Source organism: Solanum lycopersicum, chromosome 6 (assembly GCF_036512215.1).
Source record: "Solanum lycopersicum chromosome 6, SLM_r2.1".
In the NCBI taxonomy this organism is placed as follows: Eukaryota; Viridiplantae; Streptophyta; class Magnoliopsida; order Solanales; family Solanaceae; genus Solanum; species Solanum lycopersicum.
In genome coordinates, this window is record NC_090805.1 from 5,088,462 (window position 1) to 5,105,464 (window position 17,003).

Sequence of the window (17,003 nt, forward strand, 5' to 3'; positions counted from 1 at the left end):
CACGCACCATGCTTTCATGCGTGTTGTCCGACAGTGTGTGCTTTCCTATGGCGATGATGGAATACCATGTTTGATGTTGTTCGTTAGTGTGTGTTGTCTAAAGGCGATGATGGCATGCCACGCCTGACGTCATCCGCCCGTGAGTGCTATCAAAGGGCGAGATTGCATGTCACACCCGATGTAGTCTGACCTTGTGTGCTGCCCAAGGGCAATAATGACATATAAATGCCCGACATCATCTGACTGTGTGTGCTACACAAGGGGGATAATAGCATGTTATGCCCGACGTTGTCCGTCCTTGTGTGCAGTACAAAGGTGATGATGGCTTGCCATGATCGATGTCGTCGGAATGGTGTTTTCCCAAGAGCCATGCGAGCATGCCACATCCGACACTGTCCGACCGTGTATGCTGTCAAAGGGGGATGATGGTATGCCACGCCCGACGTCGCCTGACCGTTTATATTGTACAAGGGCAATGTTGGCATGCCATTCCCGACATCCTCCGTCTGTGTGTGCTGCCCGAGGATAATGATGGCATCCCATGCCCCACATCATCCGACCATTTGTGTTATATAAGGGTGATGATGGAATTCGACGCCCGACGTCATCCGTTTGTGTGTGCAGTCCGATGGCGATGATGGCATGCCACATCAAAGTCGTTCGATTTTGTGTGCTATCCGAAGGCCATACGAGCATTCCACGCCTGATGTTGTATGACCGTGTAAGGTGTCGAAGAGCAATGATAACATGCCACACCCGATGTCATTCGTCCGTGTGTGTAGTCATAGGTGTGTATGACATGCAATGCCCAACGTTGTTGGACAGTGTGTGCTTTCCAAGGGTTATGATAGCTTGCGACGCCTGACATCGTCCGATCATGTGTGCTCCCAGGGGTCTTGAGGGCATGACGTAGTCGATGTAGTCTAACTTCATGTTCAGTCCAAGGGCGATGATGGCATGCCATGGTCAATGTCGTTTGATCGTATGTGCTGCACAATGGTGATTATGGCATGCAATGTCCGATGTCGTTCGTCCGTGTGTGGTGCCCAAAAGTGATGATAGCATTTCCACACCAAACGACGTTCGACTGTGTGTGCAATCCAAGAACGAAGATAACGTGCCATGCCCTACGTCATCCGAAGGTGTATGCTTTCCAAGGGCGATCATTTTATTCCACGCCTGACATCGTCCGACCATGTGTATGCTTTCCAAGGGAGATGATGACCTATCACGCTCGATATCTGCCGACCGTGTTTGCAAGCCAAGGGCCATGATGGAATGCCACGCTCGATGTCGTCCCACAGTTTGTGTTGTCCAAGGGTGAAGATGGTGTGTCACGCTCGACATCATCCGACAATATGTGCTTCCCAATGGTGATGATGGCATGCCACGCCTGACGTCATCCAACCGTGTGTGATGCCCAACATCCACGCGGTCATGCCACACCTGACGTGTGTGCTCTCCAAGGGCGATGAAAGCATGCCACAACTGACATGGTCAAATCGTTTATGCTTTCCAAGGGTGATGATGGCATGCCATGCCCAAAGATGTTCGACAATGTGTGTTGCCCAAGAGTGATGATGGCATGTAACAGCCGTCGTTGTCTAATGGTGGGTGCTATCCAAGGGCGATGATAGCATGCCACGCTTGACGTTGTCCGACCATGTGTCTACCCAAAGACAATGCTTGCATGCCACGCCTAACGTTGTCCTATCGTGTGTGTTGTCCTAGAACGATGATGGTATGCCACGTCTTATTTCATTTGTTAGTGTGTGGTTTCCTAAGGAGATGATAGGATGCCACGCCCTACATCCTCTGACCGTGTGTGCTGTCCATGTGAGCGATGGCATGCCACGCTCGATGTAGTCCGACTTTGTGTGCTAGCCAAGGGAAATGATGGTTTCCAACACTTCATGTCGTTTGAAAGTATGTGCTGTACAAAGGCGATAATGGCATGCCACGCTCGATGACGTCTATTCTTATTTGCAGTCCAACAAGGATGATGGAATGCCACATCAACTTCATCCGACTGTGTGTGTTGTCCAAAGGCGATTATGTAATGCCATGCTTGACGTCGTCCGACTGTTGCGTTACCCGGGGCCATGCGGGCATGCCACGCTTGACGTTGTCCTACCATGTATGCTGTCCAAGTGTGATTATGACATTCCACGCCCAACGTCGTCAGGCTGTGTATATTGTCCAAGGGAAATTATGGCATGCCATGCGCGATATCATCCGTCTTTGTGTGCTGTGCAAGGCAAATAATGGCATCTAACTCTTGACGTTTTCCGACCGTTTGTGCTGGACAAGGGCGATGATGGCATGCCACGCCTGACGTCATTTGTATCTGTATGTAGTACAATGGCGATTATGGCATGCCACGTCGACTTCGTCTGACTGTGTGTTGTGCAAAGGCCATACGGGCATGCCACGCTTGACATAGTTAGACCGTGTGTGCTTCTAAAGAGCGATGATAACATGTCACGCTTGACATCATGCGACTTTGTGTTTACTCCAAGGGTGTGTATGGCATGAAATGCCCGACTTCCTCTGACCGTGTGTGCGGCCCAAGGGCGATAATGGCATGCCACGCTCGACGTCGTCCGGTCATGTGTGGTGCCTAAGGTACCAGCGGGCATGCCACAACCGATGTCGTCTAACTGCATGTCTAGTCCAAGGGCAATGATGGCATGAGACCGACGTAGTCTAATCATGCTTTCTATCTAAGAACAATGATTTCATACCACATTCAACGTCGTCCGACCATGTGGGCTGCATAAGGGCGATGATGGCATGCCACGCTCGACGTCATGCGACCGTATCTGTTGTCTCTTTAATTTGGTTTATTTTTTAAAATATATTATTATGTTTTTATTTATAGAATAATATGAATGTCAAGATAGAAAGATAATATGCTTTGTGCAGTATTAAGTTAAAAATGAAAGACTAGTACTATTCGATGGGAAAATCAGGAAGATAAATTAGATTTGTACGAATGCGACAACAATGATCGATGATGGCATGCTGCGCCTAACGTAGTATGAACCTGTGTTCTTCCTAAGGGAAATGATGACATCTACAACCCTACTTTGTCTGATCGTGCAGCTACATAATGGCGATGATGACATTCCACACACGATGTAGTCCGTCCATGTGTGCAGTCCAAAGGCGATGATGGCATGCTACAACGATGACAACCTAGAGTGTGTGCTATCCAAAGGCCTTGCGGGCGTGTCAAGCCTGATAAAGTCCGACCGTGTGCGCTGCTTAAGGGCGATGATAAAATGCCAGGCCCATCGTCATCTAACAATGTGTGCTTTCTACTGGCGATGATGACATTCCATGCTTGATGCCGTCTGACCGTGATTCCTGTACAAGGGCGATGATGGTATGCCACACTTGACGTAGTCCAACAATGTGTGATGCCCAAGGGAGAAAATGGCATGCCACGCTCGACGTTGTTCGACCGTGTGTTCTTTCCAAGGGCAATGATAACATCCCACCTCCAACGTCATCTCACCATGTATGTTGTATAAGGGCAATGATGGCATGCCAAGCTCAACGTCGTCCGACCATGTATGCTTTCCAAGGGCAATGATGGCATGCCACGCCTGACGTTGTCCGACCGTGTGTGTTTCCCAAGGGCGATGATTGCATCCCACATCTGACGTAGTCTGATGGTATGTGTTGTCCAAGGGTGATGATGGCATCCCATGCTCAATGTCGTCCAACAATCTGTGCTGCCCAAGGACCATGCCTGCATGTAACACCTAACATTGTCTGACCGTGTGTGTTGTCATAGGGCGATGATCGAATGACATGTTAGATGTCGTTTGTAGGTGTGTGTTGTCCAAAGGCGATGATGGCATGCCAGGCCTGACGTCATCCAACCGTGTGTGCTATCCAAGGGCAAGATTTCATGCCACAATCGATGTAGTCTGACTGTGTGTGCTTTCCAGAAGCAATGATGGCATCTAACGCCCAACATCGTCTGATTATGTCTGTTGCACAAGGGCAATAATGGCATGGCACACTTGACGTCATCTATCCTTGTGTGCTTTACAAAGACGATGATGGTATGCCATGCCCGACGTCATCCGACTGGTGTGATTCCTAAGGGCCACGCGGGCATGCCACGGCCGATGTCGTCAACCGTGTATGCTATCAAAGGGCGTTGATGGTATGCCACACCCAACATCGTCCGACCGTGTATATTTTTCAAGGGCAATAATCGCATGCATTCACGACATCTTACGTCTGTGTGTGTTTACCAAGGGTAATGATGAAATCCAATGCCCAATGTCATTTGACCATGTGTGATTCACAAGGCGATGATGGCATGCCACGCCCGACGTCATCAGTCCATGTGTGCAGTCCAATGGCGACAATGGAACGCCATTTAAACATCGTTCGACCGTGTGTGTTGTCCAAAGGCCATACGGGCATGCCACACCCAACGTTGTTTGACCGTGTGTGCTACTGAATAGCGATGATAACATGTAATGCCCGAGGTCGTTCCTCAATCTGTGTAGTCCAAGGGCGTGTATGGTATGCAACTTTAGACTCGTCCGACCTTGTGTGTTGTACAAAGGCGAGAATGGCATGCAACGCCTGACCTCGTCCAATCGTGTGTGCTGCCGAAGCATCATGCGGGAATGCCACACCCAATGTAGTCTAACCGCATGTGCAGTCCAAGATCGATTATGGGATGATCCGTCCGACGTCGTTCATCTGTTTGTGTTTTTCAAAGGCGATGATGACATGTGATACCCGACGTCGTGCGACCGTGTGTGCTGTCTCCTTAATTTGGTTTAGTTTTCTTTAAAAAAGTATTATTATATTTTAATTTGTAGAATAATTTTAATGTAAACTATAAAGGTAATATGATTCATGTCGTATTAAGTTAAAAATTAAAGACTAGTACATTGCGATGGGAAAATCGAGGAGATATATTAGATTTGTACGAATGCAATAACCATGATCGATGATGGGATGCCTTGCCTGGCGTAGTCGTACCGTGTTTGCTTCCCAAGGGAAATAATGACATCTAAAGCACGATGACATCCGATCATGCGTTCTTTACAAGGGCGATGATCCCATGCCTCGCCCAATTTCGTCCGTTTGTGTGTGCAATTCAAAGGCGATGATGGCATGCTACGTCGACGTCATCCGACCATGTGTCCTATCCAAAGGAAATGCGGGCATGCCAAGCTTGACTTAGTTCGTCCGTGTGTGCTGCCCAAGGGCGATGACAACATGCAAGGCCTAACGTCATCTGACCGTGTGTGCTGTCCACATGCGAAGATGGCATTGCATGTTTGACGTTGTCTGACCGTGTTTACAGTCCAAGGGTGATGATGGTATGCCACGCTTGACGTAGTCCTATGATGTGTGCTACCCTAGGGCGATGAAGCCATGCCACGCTCGATATCGTCCGACCGTGTGTGCTGCCCAAAGACCATGATGGCATGCCATGCCTAACATCGTCCGAGCGCATGTGCTGTCAAAGGGAAATGATGGCATCTAATGGCCGACGTGTCCTCACCGTTTGTTCTAAAGAAGGGCGATGATGGCATGCCACGCCCGATGTTGTCCGTTCGTGTGTGCAGTCCAAAGGCGATGATGGCTTGCTACTTCGATGTCATCTGACCGTGTGTGTTGTCTAAAGTTCATGTTGTCATACCAAGCCTGACGTAGTTGCACCATGTGTGCTGCCTATGGGAGATGATAACCTGCAAGGCCCAACGTCATCCGACTATGTGTGGTGTCCACAGGCAATGATGGCATTCCACGCTTGACGTTGTCTGACAGTGTTCTCTATCCAAGGGCGATGATGGTATGCAATGCTCGACGTAGTCCATTGATGTGTGTTGTCGAAAGGCAATGATGGCCTTCCACACCGACATCGTCCGACCGTGTTTGCTGGTAAAGGGTTATGATGGCATGCCATGCCCGATGTCATCAGACCGTGTATGCTGTCCAAGGCAATGATCGCATGAAACACTCGACGTCATCCAACCGCGTGTGCTTGCCAACGGCCATGTGGCATGCAACGCCCGATGTCGTCCGACCGTGTTTGCTGGTAAAGTGCGATGATGGCATGCAACGTTCGATGTCGTCCAACTGTGTGTGCTTTTCAAGGGACATATGGTCATGCCACGCCCGATGTCATCCGACAATGTATCCTGCCCAAGGGTGATGATGGCATGCAATGCCTGACGTCGTTCAATGATGTGTTCTACCCAATGGCGATAATGGCATGCCACACCTGACGTCATTTTATTGTGTGTGCTGCCCAAGGTCCATGTAGGCTTGCCACACCCTACGTAGTTCGATTATGTGTGCTGTCCAAGGGCGATAATAACATGCCATGCCCGAAGTTTGGTGATCCTATATACTTTCCAAGGCGATGATGACATGCCACGCCAGAGGTAGTCTGATCGTGTATGCTATCTAAGGGCAATGATGGCATTAAACGCCCGACGTTGTCCGACTATGTGTGTTGCCTAAGGGAGACTGTTGCCCACATTCATTAACTTTAGCACATTTACTCTTCATAATTACTCACCCCTTTTACGTGAATGTTCATTTCATCGTATGTCAATACACTTGTCCCTTTAAGGTGTGTCACACACTTACCCCTCAGGGATTCATCATTTCTTCACTTAACATCTGAGTTTCACTTACTTTTAAACAAATTCTAGAATTATGAGTCCACACATTCAAGCCATGAGGCTTCATTCGTACTTCGCCTAAGTGATTCATATTTACCCAAAATTTTGTGGTATAAGACTTATGCATCTTGTAGGTTGCCAAGATATCAATTTCGATCCTTAGAAGTAGAATTCATTAAATATTTGTTCACGTAAGACTTATGTGTCAATATAGGATTGGGCAACGGAACCAGATTTTGAATCCTTTTAGCAACACTTAATCTTATATAAAACTTGATAATTGCATTTTTCAGATTTGGGGGACCCTAGTTCAATCCCCATCACTCCCATAATATTTCCTTTCTTTTCCTCCTCTCTTTCTCGTTAAAGGCAAGGAGGTTTTGGGATCAATCTCCCATAAGCTCATTCTTTTTCTCTTAATTTATCTCTTTAGCATTCTCACATATGCAAGAGGTTGCGGGCTCAACCCCTACTCACTAATATTTATTTTTCTCCTAATTCCCTCATCTATTCAAGAGGTTGTGGGTTCAATCCCCACTCACCACATTTATTTTTCTCCTTCATTTTTCTCCTAAGTCTTTCATCTATTCAAGAGGTTGTGGGTTCAATCTCCACCCACCACATTTCTTTTTCTCCTTTATTTTTCTCCCAACTATTTCATCTATTCAAGAGGTTGTGGGTTCGATCCCCACTCACCACATTTATTATTTTCGTTTTTCTCATGATTTTTTCATGTAATTTGCATTTTGTGAGATCTTGCATTCAATCCCCAACGACCTCAAAATTTTTAAAAAATTTAAAACATAGCTCACTTTTAAAATTTTGGCCTAGACAAATGTGTCCAGCAAGCTGGAAATGTGGTCTCTTTTAATCCATCTTTCTCTCAAGTTTTAATGTTGATTCTTGGACTAATTCATATGAAATTTTTCAAGAAACATTACTCTTATATGAACATCACACGTTTAAAATTTTCATACACGAAAACAAAACATTTTTAACATGCAAATTTCCGGCAACAACATAGTTAATTTATAGCACACACGTGCTTAAAACAACCAAGTTAATACACTTCTCCAGAATATATTTTTCATCCCTTACATGATTTTCGAATACACATTCAACACATAATCACAACCACACCTAAAATTATCTACCAGAAAACATATCATCGCATGCTTTGAATCTTTCAACGGATCTAATGTCATGTGCATGCAACGGGGAAAACGTTTAGTTTCTCGAATGGAATTTAAACTGAACTTAGAGGTCTCCTGGGAAAGGGAACAAGAGAGAAGAAAACCCATACCTTAATGTCTTTGAACACATGTTTCAATGTTGCCAATTCCCATGACAGTACAGCCTCACCACAACAATCCCAAACACAATCCGTCGAGAAGAATGTTGTTGATTTTCGTTTTTAACTTAGATTTTCTATTGAGTTTTTGTGTGTAATTTCTTTTTAGTTCTTTGACTGATAAAAAACATGAGAATGAGACTGACAGATGTGAGAATGAGAGGGTTGGGATTAGGAGAGTTAGGTGGAGACTTAGTAAACTTGGACTCCTCATTATTTATAATTTTTTTTATTAACAAATATGATTTTTCACTTAACTTAAATCAGATTTTTATATATTAATTAATTCAATTAATTCACTTAATAAAATTAAATCAATTTAATCCTTGCATCCACCCAGGCTCGAACCTGGGTTGAGCTAGATTTTGCTTAAAGGGCCAAATTTGGAAACCTCAACCTGAATTGCCCCCCCCCCCCCCCCCGCCATATTAATTAATTAATTTATTAATTAATTATATAGGGTAATTACAATACTACCTTATATTGGAAAAGACCATTTTACCAGTAGACCCTCAAAACTTAAGATTACCTCTCTTTAAGTCCTCTTAAGACTCATCTTGGTAAATCTTCATATTCGGGTGCCCTACATGGCTGAACCCAACCTATCGTAGCTCAACTAACTCACCAAGTTTGTTGACTTGGATATTGTAGAGTTTCACGAATGGGGATCACCACCTAGAAGTAACTCAACGTACTTGATCTCTCTGAGGTCTTATACGAGCCCATAGTTATCATTCATTGCATCGACATAGTAAATTTAGTTGAAAATTTAAAAAATTTCAAAGCACCTCATATGATAGAAACTTTACTTCATATACATATAAAATACAAGTCATAATACATGTATAGTTGTGAAGTGTCTTTGCCATCTTAGACTCAATAACTTTGGAGTACATTAGGGTACGACCTTTAAGTCATATTACAAACTATACAATATTTAAAGACTTTACAATAGAGGCATAACTAGGAGATCCTTGAACTTAAGGATTCCTTTCATTTAGATTTGGAATCATCTATCAATCTCTTCCCCATCCAAGACATACTTTAAGCATCCATAACCTACAATTTGTGTAAAAAATAGAGAAGAATGAGATTAGCACAAGAATGTACTATGTATGACAACCATGCAAAAACATGCATTTATAAAGGGACATTTTCGTTGAAATCTTATTTCGTGTCATTTTGAGTAAATCATCATAAAACCTTTATCAATAGCATATATATCATTTTTATACTTCATAGAAACAAAATCGAAGGCCAAACATCATTGAAAAGCACATACCATCATAGAAGTATAATATCACATAGACATAGTTAAGTCAAGACCTTTATGATATAGTCAACAAGATCAACATAATGCGTAAAGACACATATCATGCACATCTTCATATAAGTAGACAAATACTACAATGTCATGCATAGGGAACATATGCATGGTAACATGCATTAGAACACTTTCCTAGAACTAAGGAGCTACTTGTGCAATGTGTAGGGTTCATAAATTCCACCTATCCTAGGTAACGTCCCTTAAGTCATTTAATTTAGGGTCCTAGACATGAACTTCCATTGTACATTTTAATTTATGGAAACTATAGACTTAACCGACATAGAGCATGTGATGCTAAACATGAAATCTGGTGTCATAGAACGCACATCAATAAAGGGTGGTCTACCAGCAAAAGTAGAACCCATCGTAAAGATAACTTTCTAGGTGGATCCACTAGCTAGTATCATATGGTGTCAACATAGTTATTGAACATGGAGGTACATGTGAAAACCCTCTTTATGCCAAGATTAGGCATTGTAGTTATTCACTTATGGAAACCCTATTTATGCCCGTTGATGCATTGAGTTTGTCAACCTCATGAGATTTATGGTGACCTACCTTCTTACCATAGGAAGGGACACACACTCATTTCATGTTCATCGATGCTAAGCTAAGTTTCCTTTATTGAAAACCTTTATTATATATTTACTTTATGAAGAACGGGTTTAGGAAAGTCATCCCCTTATATGCTTAACTCATAGGTCATATATGGAAGTTCATAAACCTAAATCATGTAAAGAATCCATTTACATGAATATAGCATATTTAGAGCATCATCTAGTTTAGGGTACATATGAATACACCAGTCAAAGCCCCTCTCTTGACTAGATCTTCATACATGTGTGTGTGTATACATATATGTGAGCAAACCTTTCACATAACACATTAAGTTACACAAGTTCATATATGAATGAATGAGTCTCTAGGCATAACTATATGAGCAATCCTTTCATATAAACCCACTAAGAAACTCAAGACATTCATACTTCATCCTTTCATATACATCATACTCATAACATGTTCATATATTAATATTTCATATACATAGAAACAAAAACTATGAACTATCCTATTAAGATACACATGTGCAATGTATAGACAAGGTCTCATACCCTTGCCCATACTAGTGCACCTATCAAGTCATCCCAGCAAGGAATACATAACATACTTCACATACATATACTTTACATGCATAGTAGTAGACATTAGTGAATATGAGAACAACCTTCGTTTAGACACCATAACCTATACTACTTGTAACATGCATGTAAGTGAGAGTGTGTGTACGTTGGTCAACATGATCATATAATGGCTATAAATTACTCCTTCAGGGAGCCACCCTCAAAGACTACATTATACTTCCAAGAACATAACCACATAACACATAATACAATAGGAGGCAAGACAATATAAACATTATAACCAAGGCTCCTAACTTTAGCTATTTACACTTTCATATAAAGGCTATATGGGTAGAGGATACTAAAAATTTTAACACATCAATTTCAGCACATATAAAATACCCTAACATGAATATACACATGCTCATGCAATAGCCACACAGCCTAGATCACAAATAGAATAGGAAAATAGGTACAATTACATCATAAGGTGATCATCTAAATCTCTATATCATATATTCATCAATTTTCCTTCAAGTCCATGGTCAACACATATATAATGAAAATAAATTAAACACCTCCACCATAATTGGACCATACCACTCATGCCATACAAGGCTTAATCAAGATTACTACAAAGAAATAGAGAAGTAGAAGAGTAGAGGGAATAAGCATTCTTACCAATTTCTCACCCTTTGATCATCATTGATAAACACTCCTTATTGTTAAATAATTTACATATATGTAATTAGCTAAATTTACGTTAAACACATAAGAAACCATGAACAAGTCGCAACAAGAATATACTATATCATAATACTACCATACCCATACTAGGAAAGTAGACTAACATAGATCATTAGCTTATTTCCCTTGCATTGATTTAGATCATATTTCTAAAATATTATGATTCTAAGGCATTATATAAACCTACATTTAAACATATTTAAATCATAAATACATACCATCAAGATTAAGGTTACAACATAGGCATTTCGGCTTATCGATCTGCTAGAGTATAGAACAGTTTACCAATACCATGAACTCTCTAAGGTTTGGATAATCATTCATATTTTATCAACAATACACTCATTATACAGCATATAATTAGATAAGAATCAAGACGAAATCATGCTTTATCTAATAACAATTCGAGATCAATCATACACTTAACTTTTTTGACTTCATTGCCTAAATGAAGGTAGATCAATTCATGCAAGCCTTTATTAGATTGTTCATTAAGTATTTATAACTACCAAATTCATCCATTTTATTGCCACAAAACATTAGCTACCGAAGTTCAAACATAATATAAACTCTACACAACCGATGCGAAAATCGACTTTAAGGCAACATGTAGAAACATAGGCTATTCATGTTCAAATATTCATATTACTATCATCATGGAATTATAATAATTAATTAAAGTAAATAACAGTATATACAATCGCTTCAACGTAATAGAACTCATAACTCAATCGATAACAAATCAAGATAATAAGGCCAATGAAAGGCTAAATCGTTTTGGTGTTATAACATGTGTTTATCATGAGATTATATTGAAAACCACTTCTAAATGAGTATAAAATCATCAATACATTCGTATGATGCCTTTGAAATCAGTTGAAGAAAGAACTAGTAGAAGATTGAAGAAGAAAGTGTTTGATCATATTTTTCTTTTTCAAAATCTTTGAGAATGGCTCTCTATATGAAAAGAAAACTAGATATGAAGATCACCATAAATTTTATTAATTGAAAAAATCTTAAACATGATGATTCATCCATAGATAACCCAGCTTGAATCTGTTCTTGAACTTCACCAACAATGGTGGATTCCAGAGAGAACATTTTTGGAGGGAAAGGCTTCAATCTTGTGAGAGGATTCTTCAATGGGGTGATCACGTTTTTGGTGATTTATATACACCCAAATTTAATCAAGTAAACCCATAATAATAAGTTTATGACGTGTTCTGAATTGAACATTCACCCTTTTAATGAAACAGACGCAGGCTGCCAGTTGCAGGCCACCCGCGACTAAGGAAGTGATGTGGCGTCACAGCCACTACGGGCCGTGTCAGGTCTCCGTCGCCTCACACATGGAAAAAATTGGCATAAGACCTGACAAACTCATATAACCCTTGATGATACCTGATCGACGGGCCGTTACTTGACCATCGATCCGTCGTTGGGTCCGTCAATGGATACTGCCCAAATAGTATTTTTGGCTGCTTTGGGTCCTTCTTTTGGGGCTTCTTGTGGGGCCCTTTAGAAGTCATACCTTGACGTTTCAAACGTGATTACGAACCTTAACGAGTGATAGACCTTCCACGTAAGGTATGATCTATTTCTATGAAAACTCGACGTTCTACATTTCAGATTATGCCTCCTTATAGAGCTAATGACAGGAATGCAAATGTAGCTTCTCAAGTCCTAACTCAGGAAGTCTCCAATGCTGAGTTCAGAAATGCCATACATATGTTGGCTTAGTCTATGATCAACCATAACAATAAGGTTGATGGTCCTATGCATGCAAATGGTGGATCAACAGTAGCAAGGGTCCGTGACTCTGTAAGGATGAATCGTCATGAGTTCTTCAGATCACAAATTAATGAAGATCCTCAGAATTTCGTGGATGAGATCAAGAAGATCATTGAGGTAATGCAAGTCACTAAGAATGATCGGATTGAGTTGTCATCATACAAGTTGAATGATTTTTATTATATCTGGTACAGTGAGTGGAAGGAAAATAGGGGTACAGTTGCAACTCCTATTACTTGGGATTGCATTAGTCAGACCTTTCTCGACAGGTTTTTCTTAATATAGTTGAGAGAAGCAAAGGCATCGGAATTTATGAACATGAGGCAGGGAAATATGACAGTTCTACAGTATGGGCTCAAGTTTAACCAACTCTCAAGGTATGCTCCTCACATGGTTGCTGACTCCACGGTTCATATGAATAAGTTCTTGTATAGAGTATCAGATTTTTTGAAAACTGAGTGCAAAAATGTTTTGTAACTGGGATATGTGAACATCTCTCGTCTTATGACTCATGCTTAGCAGGTTAAACGTGATAAGATTAGGGAACATGCTAAGTAGACTAAGAAGGCAGAAATGGGAACTATGACTATTCTTAGCATAAATTAGGTAATGGAAAATGTTGGCTGAGTAAACAAAAGTTTTCACCTCCAGCCTCTTCATCAGCTATTGTTCCATTCTCCAAGAACAAGTGTTACTAAACAGTTAGAGAACCAGACTCTAAGTCTTAAGAAAGTGTTTCATCCATCAAGATTTACCCTACTTGCCTTAAGTGTCGTAAGAAGCATCCGGGCGAGTGACTCATAGGAAACGAAGGTTTTTTTGGGTGCGGTCAGTCTTGTCACAGGTTGAGGTATTTTCCTTCTAGACACCGTCAAGGAGGTGGTAATGGTACATCTCCGTCTACAACATTAGAAGCAACAGGAAGTCACACGACTCTTAAAGGTAAATCATCATGTATAGGTTGCAATCAATACCAGAATAGGTTGCATGCTTTTCAAGCTCACTAGGATGAGGAAGGTTCTCCTAATGTAGTCACTGGTACATTACAAGTGTTTGACCTTGATCTTTATGTATTGATAGATCCAGGGTCTACTCTTTCTTTTGTAACTTCTTATATAGTAGTTCGATTCAATGTTATCCCAGAAACCCCTTCAGAACCTTTCTTAGTCTCTACTACAGTTAGTGACCCAATTATTGCTAGACGGGTATACATAAATAGCCCTGTCACAGTCTCTTAGAAAGTTACCTCATCAGATGTTGTAGAGCTAGAAATGATAAAATTCAATGTCATTCTAAGTATGGATTTGTTACATTCCTGTTATGGCTCAGTCTATTGTAGAACTAAGATTGTTCTTTTTAAGATTCCAAATGAGCCAATCTTATAGTAGAAGGGTAGTAGCTTAGTGCTTATGGGTCGATTCATTTCTTACCTTAAGTCTAGATAGATAAAATCCAAGGGTTAAATTTATCATCTAGTTCGAGTTAAGGATTCTAGCTCTGAAACCCCAACTTTTTAGTCATTTCAAATATTGTGTGAGATTCAAGAAGTATTTTCTAGAAGACTTTCCTAGAGTCCCTCCCGAAAGGAAAATAACCTTTGTCATTAATATACTTCTAGATACCCAACCTATTTCTATTCCTTCATAAAGAATTGGTCCTACAGAGCTTAAGGAATTGAAAGAACTGTTGAAAGACTTTCTAGATAAGGGTTTCATTAAAACTAGTATTTCATCATGGGGTGCACCACTGTTGCTCGTAAAGAAAAAGTATTGTTCTCTCAAATTGTGCATTGACTATAGAAATTTGAACAAGGTCACAATTAAGAATAAGTATCCCATCCCCAAGATTGATGACTTGTTTGAACAACTTCAGGGTGCTAGCCATTTATCAAAGATAGACATCAGATCGGGTTATCATCAACTTAGAGTAAGAAATAGTGAAATTCCAAAAATAGCCTTCAGAACTCGGTATGGTCATTATGAATTGGTAGTTATGTCTCTTGGACTACCCAATGCTCCTAGAACGTTCATGGATTTGATGAACAATGTGTTCAAATATTACTTGGACTTGTTTGTTATCGTCTCTATTGATGATATCCTCATTGAATATAGAAATGATGAAGACCATATGAGTCATCTAAGAGTTGTTCTGTAGACTCTTAAGGATCGCTAGTTACATGCTACATTTAGAAAATATGAATTTTGGTTGCCATCCATTGCTGTCGTTGGTCACATTGTATCTAGCAATGGGATCCGAGTGGATTCACAAAAGATAGAAGCACTGAAAAAATGGACCATACCTACCTCTACAATATATATCAGAAGTTTCTTAGGTCTAGTGGGTTATTATAGAAGGTTCATGGAAGGATTATCATCCATAGCCTCACAATTGACTAGATTAACTCAAAAGATGGTCAAGCTTCAATGGTCAGATAATTGTGAGAAGAACATTGCCGAATTGAAGACTAGATTGACTATAACTCGTGTCTTGACTCTACCAGAGGGTTTAGATGGTAATGTGATATAGTAATACATCCAAAGTTGGCCTAGGTTGTGTGTTGACGCAGAGATATAAGGTTATAACTTATGTCTCTAGACAACTTAAGGTTCATAAGAAGAAATGTCCAACTCATGACCTCGAGCTTGCAGCCGTAGTATTTGCACTCAAGATATGGAGGCACTACTTCTATAGTGTTCATGTAGATGTGTTCAGTGATCACAAGGCCTTAAGCATGTGGTCACCCAGAAAGAGTTGAATCTTCGTCACAGGAGATGGCTTGAGTTCCTTAAGGATTAAGATATGAGTGTGCATTATGATCTTGGTAAGTTGAATGTAGTAGTAGATGCTCTCAGAAGATTATCTAGGGGTAGTGTAGACTATGTTGAGGAAGAAAGGAAAGAGCTAGTGAAGGATGTTCACATGCTTGCTCACTTGGGAGTTCGCGTAATAAGCATATCAAAAAGTGGTGTAATATCTCCGAACTGGGTAGAATCCTTTTTTGTAGTGGAGGTTAAGGAAAAGCAAAACAATGATCAAATCTTGCTTGAACTTAAGTGTAAAATCCACAATCAGAGAGTGGAGGTTTTCTCCCAAGGGGGAGATGGTGTACTTTGCTACAACGGTAGATTGTGTGTTCCTGATGTGGGTGAATTGAGAAAGCATATACTTGCAGAGGCCCATAACTCCAGGTATTCTAATAATCCAGGTACCACTATAATGTACCACAATCTGCGAGAAGCTTTTCCGTGGAATGGCATGAAGAGGGATATCGAAGATTTTGTAAGTAAGTGCCCCAATTGCCATCAAGTCAACGTATAGCATCAAAAACCATGAGGTATGACTCAAGAGATCGATATTCCTACTTAGATGTGGGATGTGATCAATATGGATTCTATAACAGGGTTACCTCGTAATCACAGATATCATTAATCCATTTGGGTGAGAGTTTATCGTATGACTTAGTCTTCTCGATATTTAGCGGTCAAGAATATAGATTCGGTAGAGGACTATGCCAAGCTTTTTATTAATGAAATTATGAGGTTACATGGGTTTCCTTTGCCTATCATCTCAGATAGAGATCCTCAGGTTACCTCTCATCTCAGGAAATCATTTAAGAAGGGTGTTGGTACTCAAGTTAACCTTACAATAGCATTTCATCCGCAGACCGATGGACAGGAAGAGCGTATTCAGACCCTAGAGGATATGTTTAGATCTTCTGTGATTTATTTAAACGGTAGTTGGAATGATAACCTTCCTCTTATTAAGTTTCCCTAAAGCAATAGATACCATTCCAGCATTTAGATGGAACCTTATGAGGCTTTGTATCAGCATAGATGTAGATCTCCTATTGGTTGGTTTGAAGTAGGTTAAGCATCTTTAATATTTGTTGGTTTGAAGTAGGTGAAGCAACTTTGATAGGGCAAGATTTAGTCCTTTATGCTATAGACAAAGAGAAACTCATTAGAAATAGACTTAAGACAGACCAACGTCCT

General features: G+C 40.8%; 1 protein-coding gene across 1 annotated transcript; it reads left to right on the plus strand.

The window, feature by feature from the left end:
* The first annotated feature begins 15,810 nt into the window (after positions 1 to 15,810).
* Positions 15,811 to 16,785, plus strand: LOC138349076 (uncharacterized). The gene is made up of 2 exons (XM_069298915.1): positions 15,811 to 16,294; positions 16,583 to 16,785. Exons 1-2 carry the CDS (start codon positions 15,811 to 15,813, stop codon positions 16,783 to 16,785), a joined length of 687 nt encoding a protein of 228 aa, XP_069155016.1.
* Positions 16,786 to 17,003: the final 218 nt, after the last annotated feature.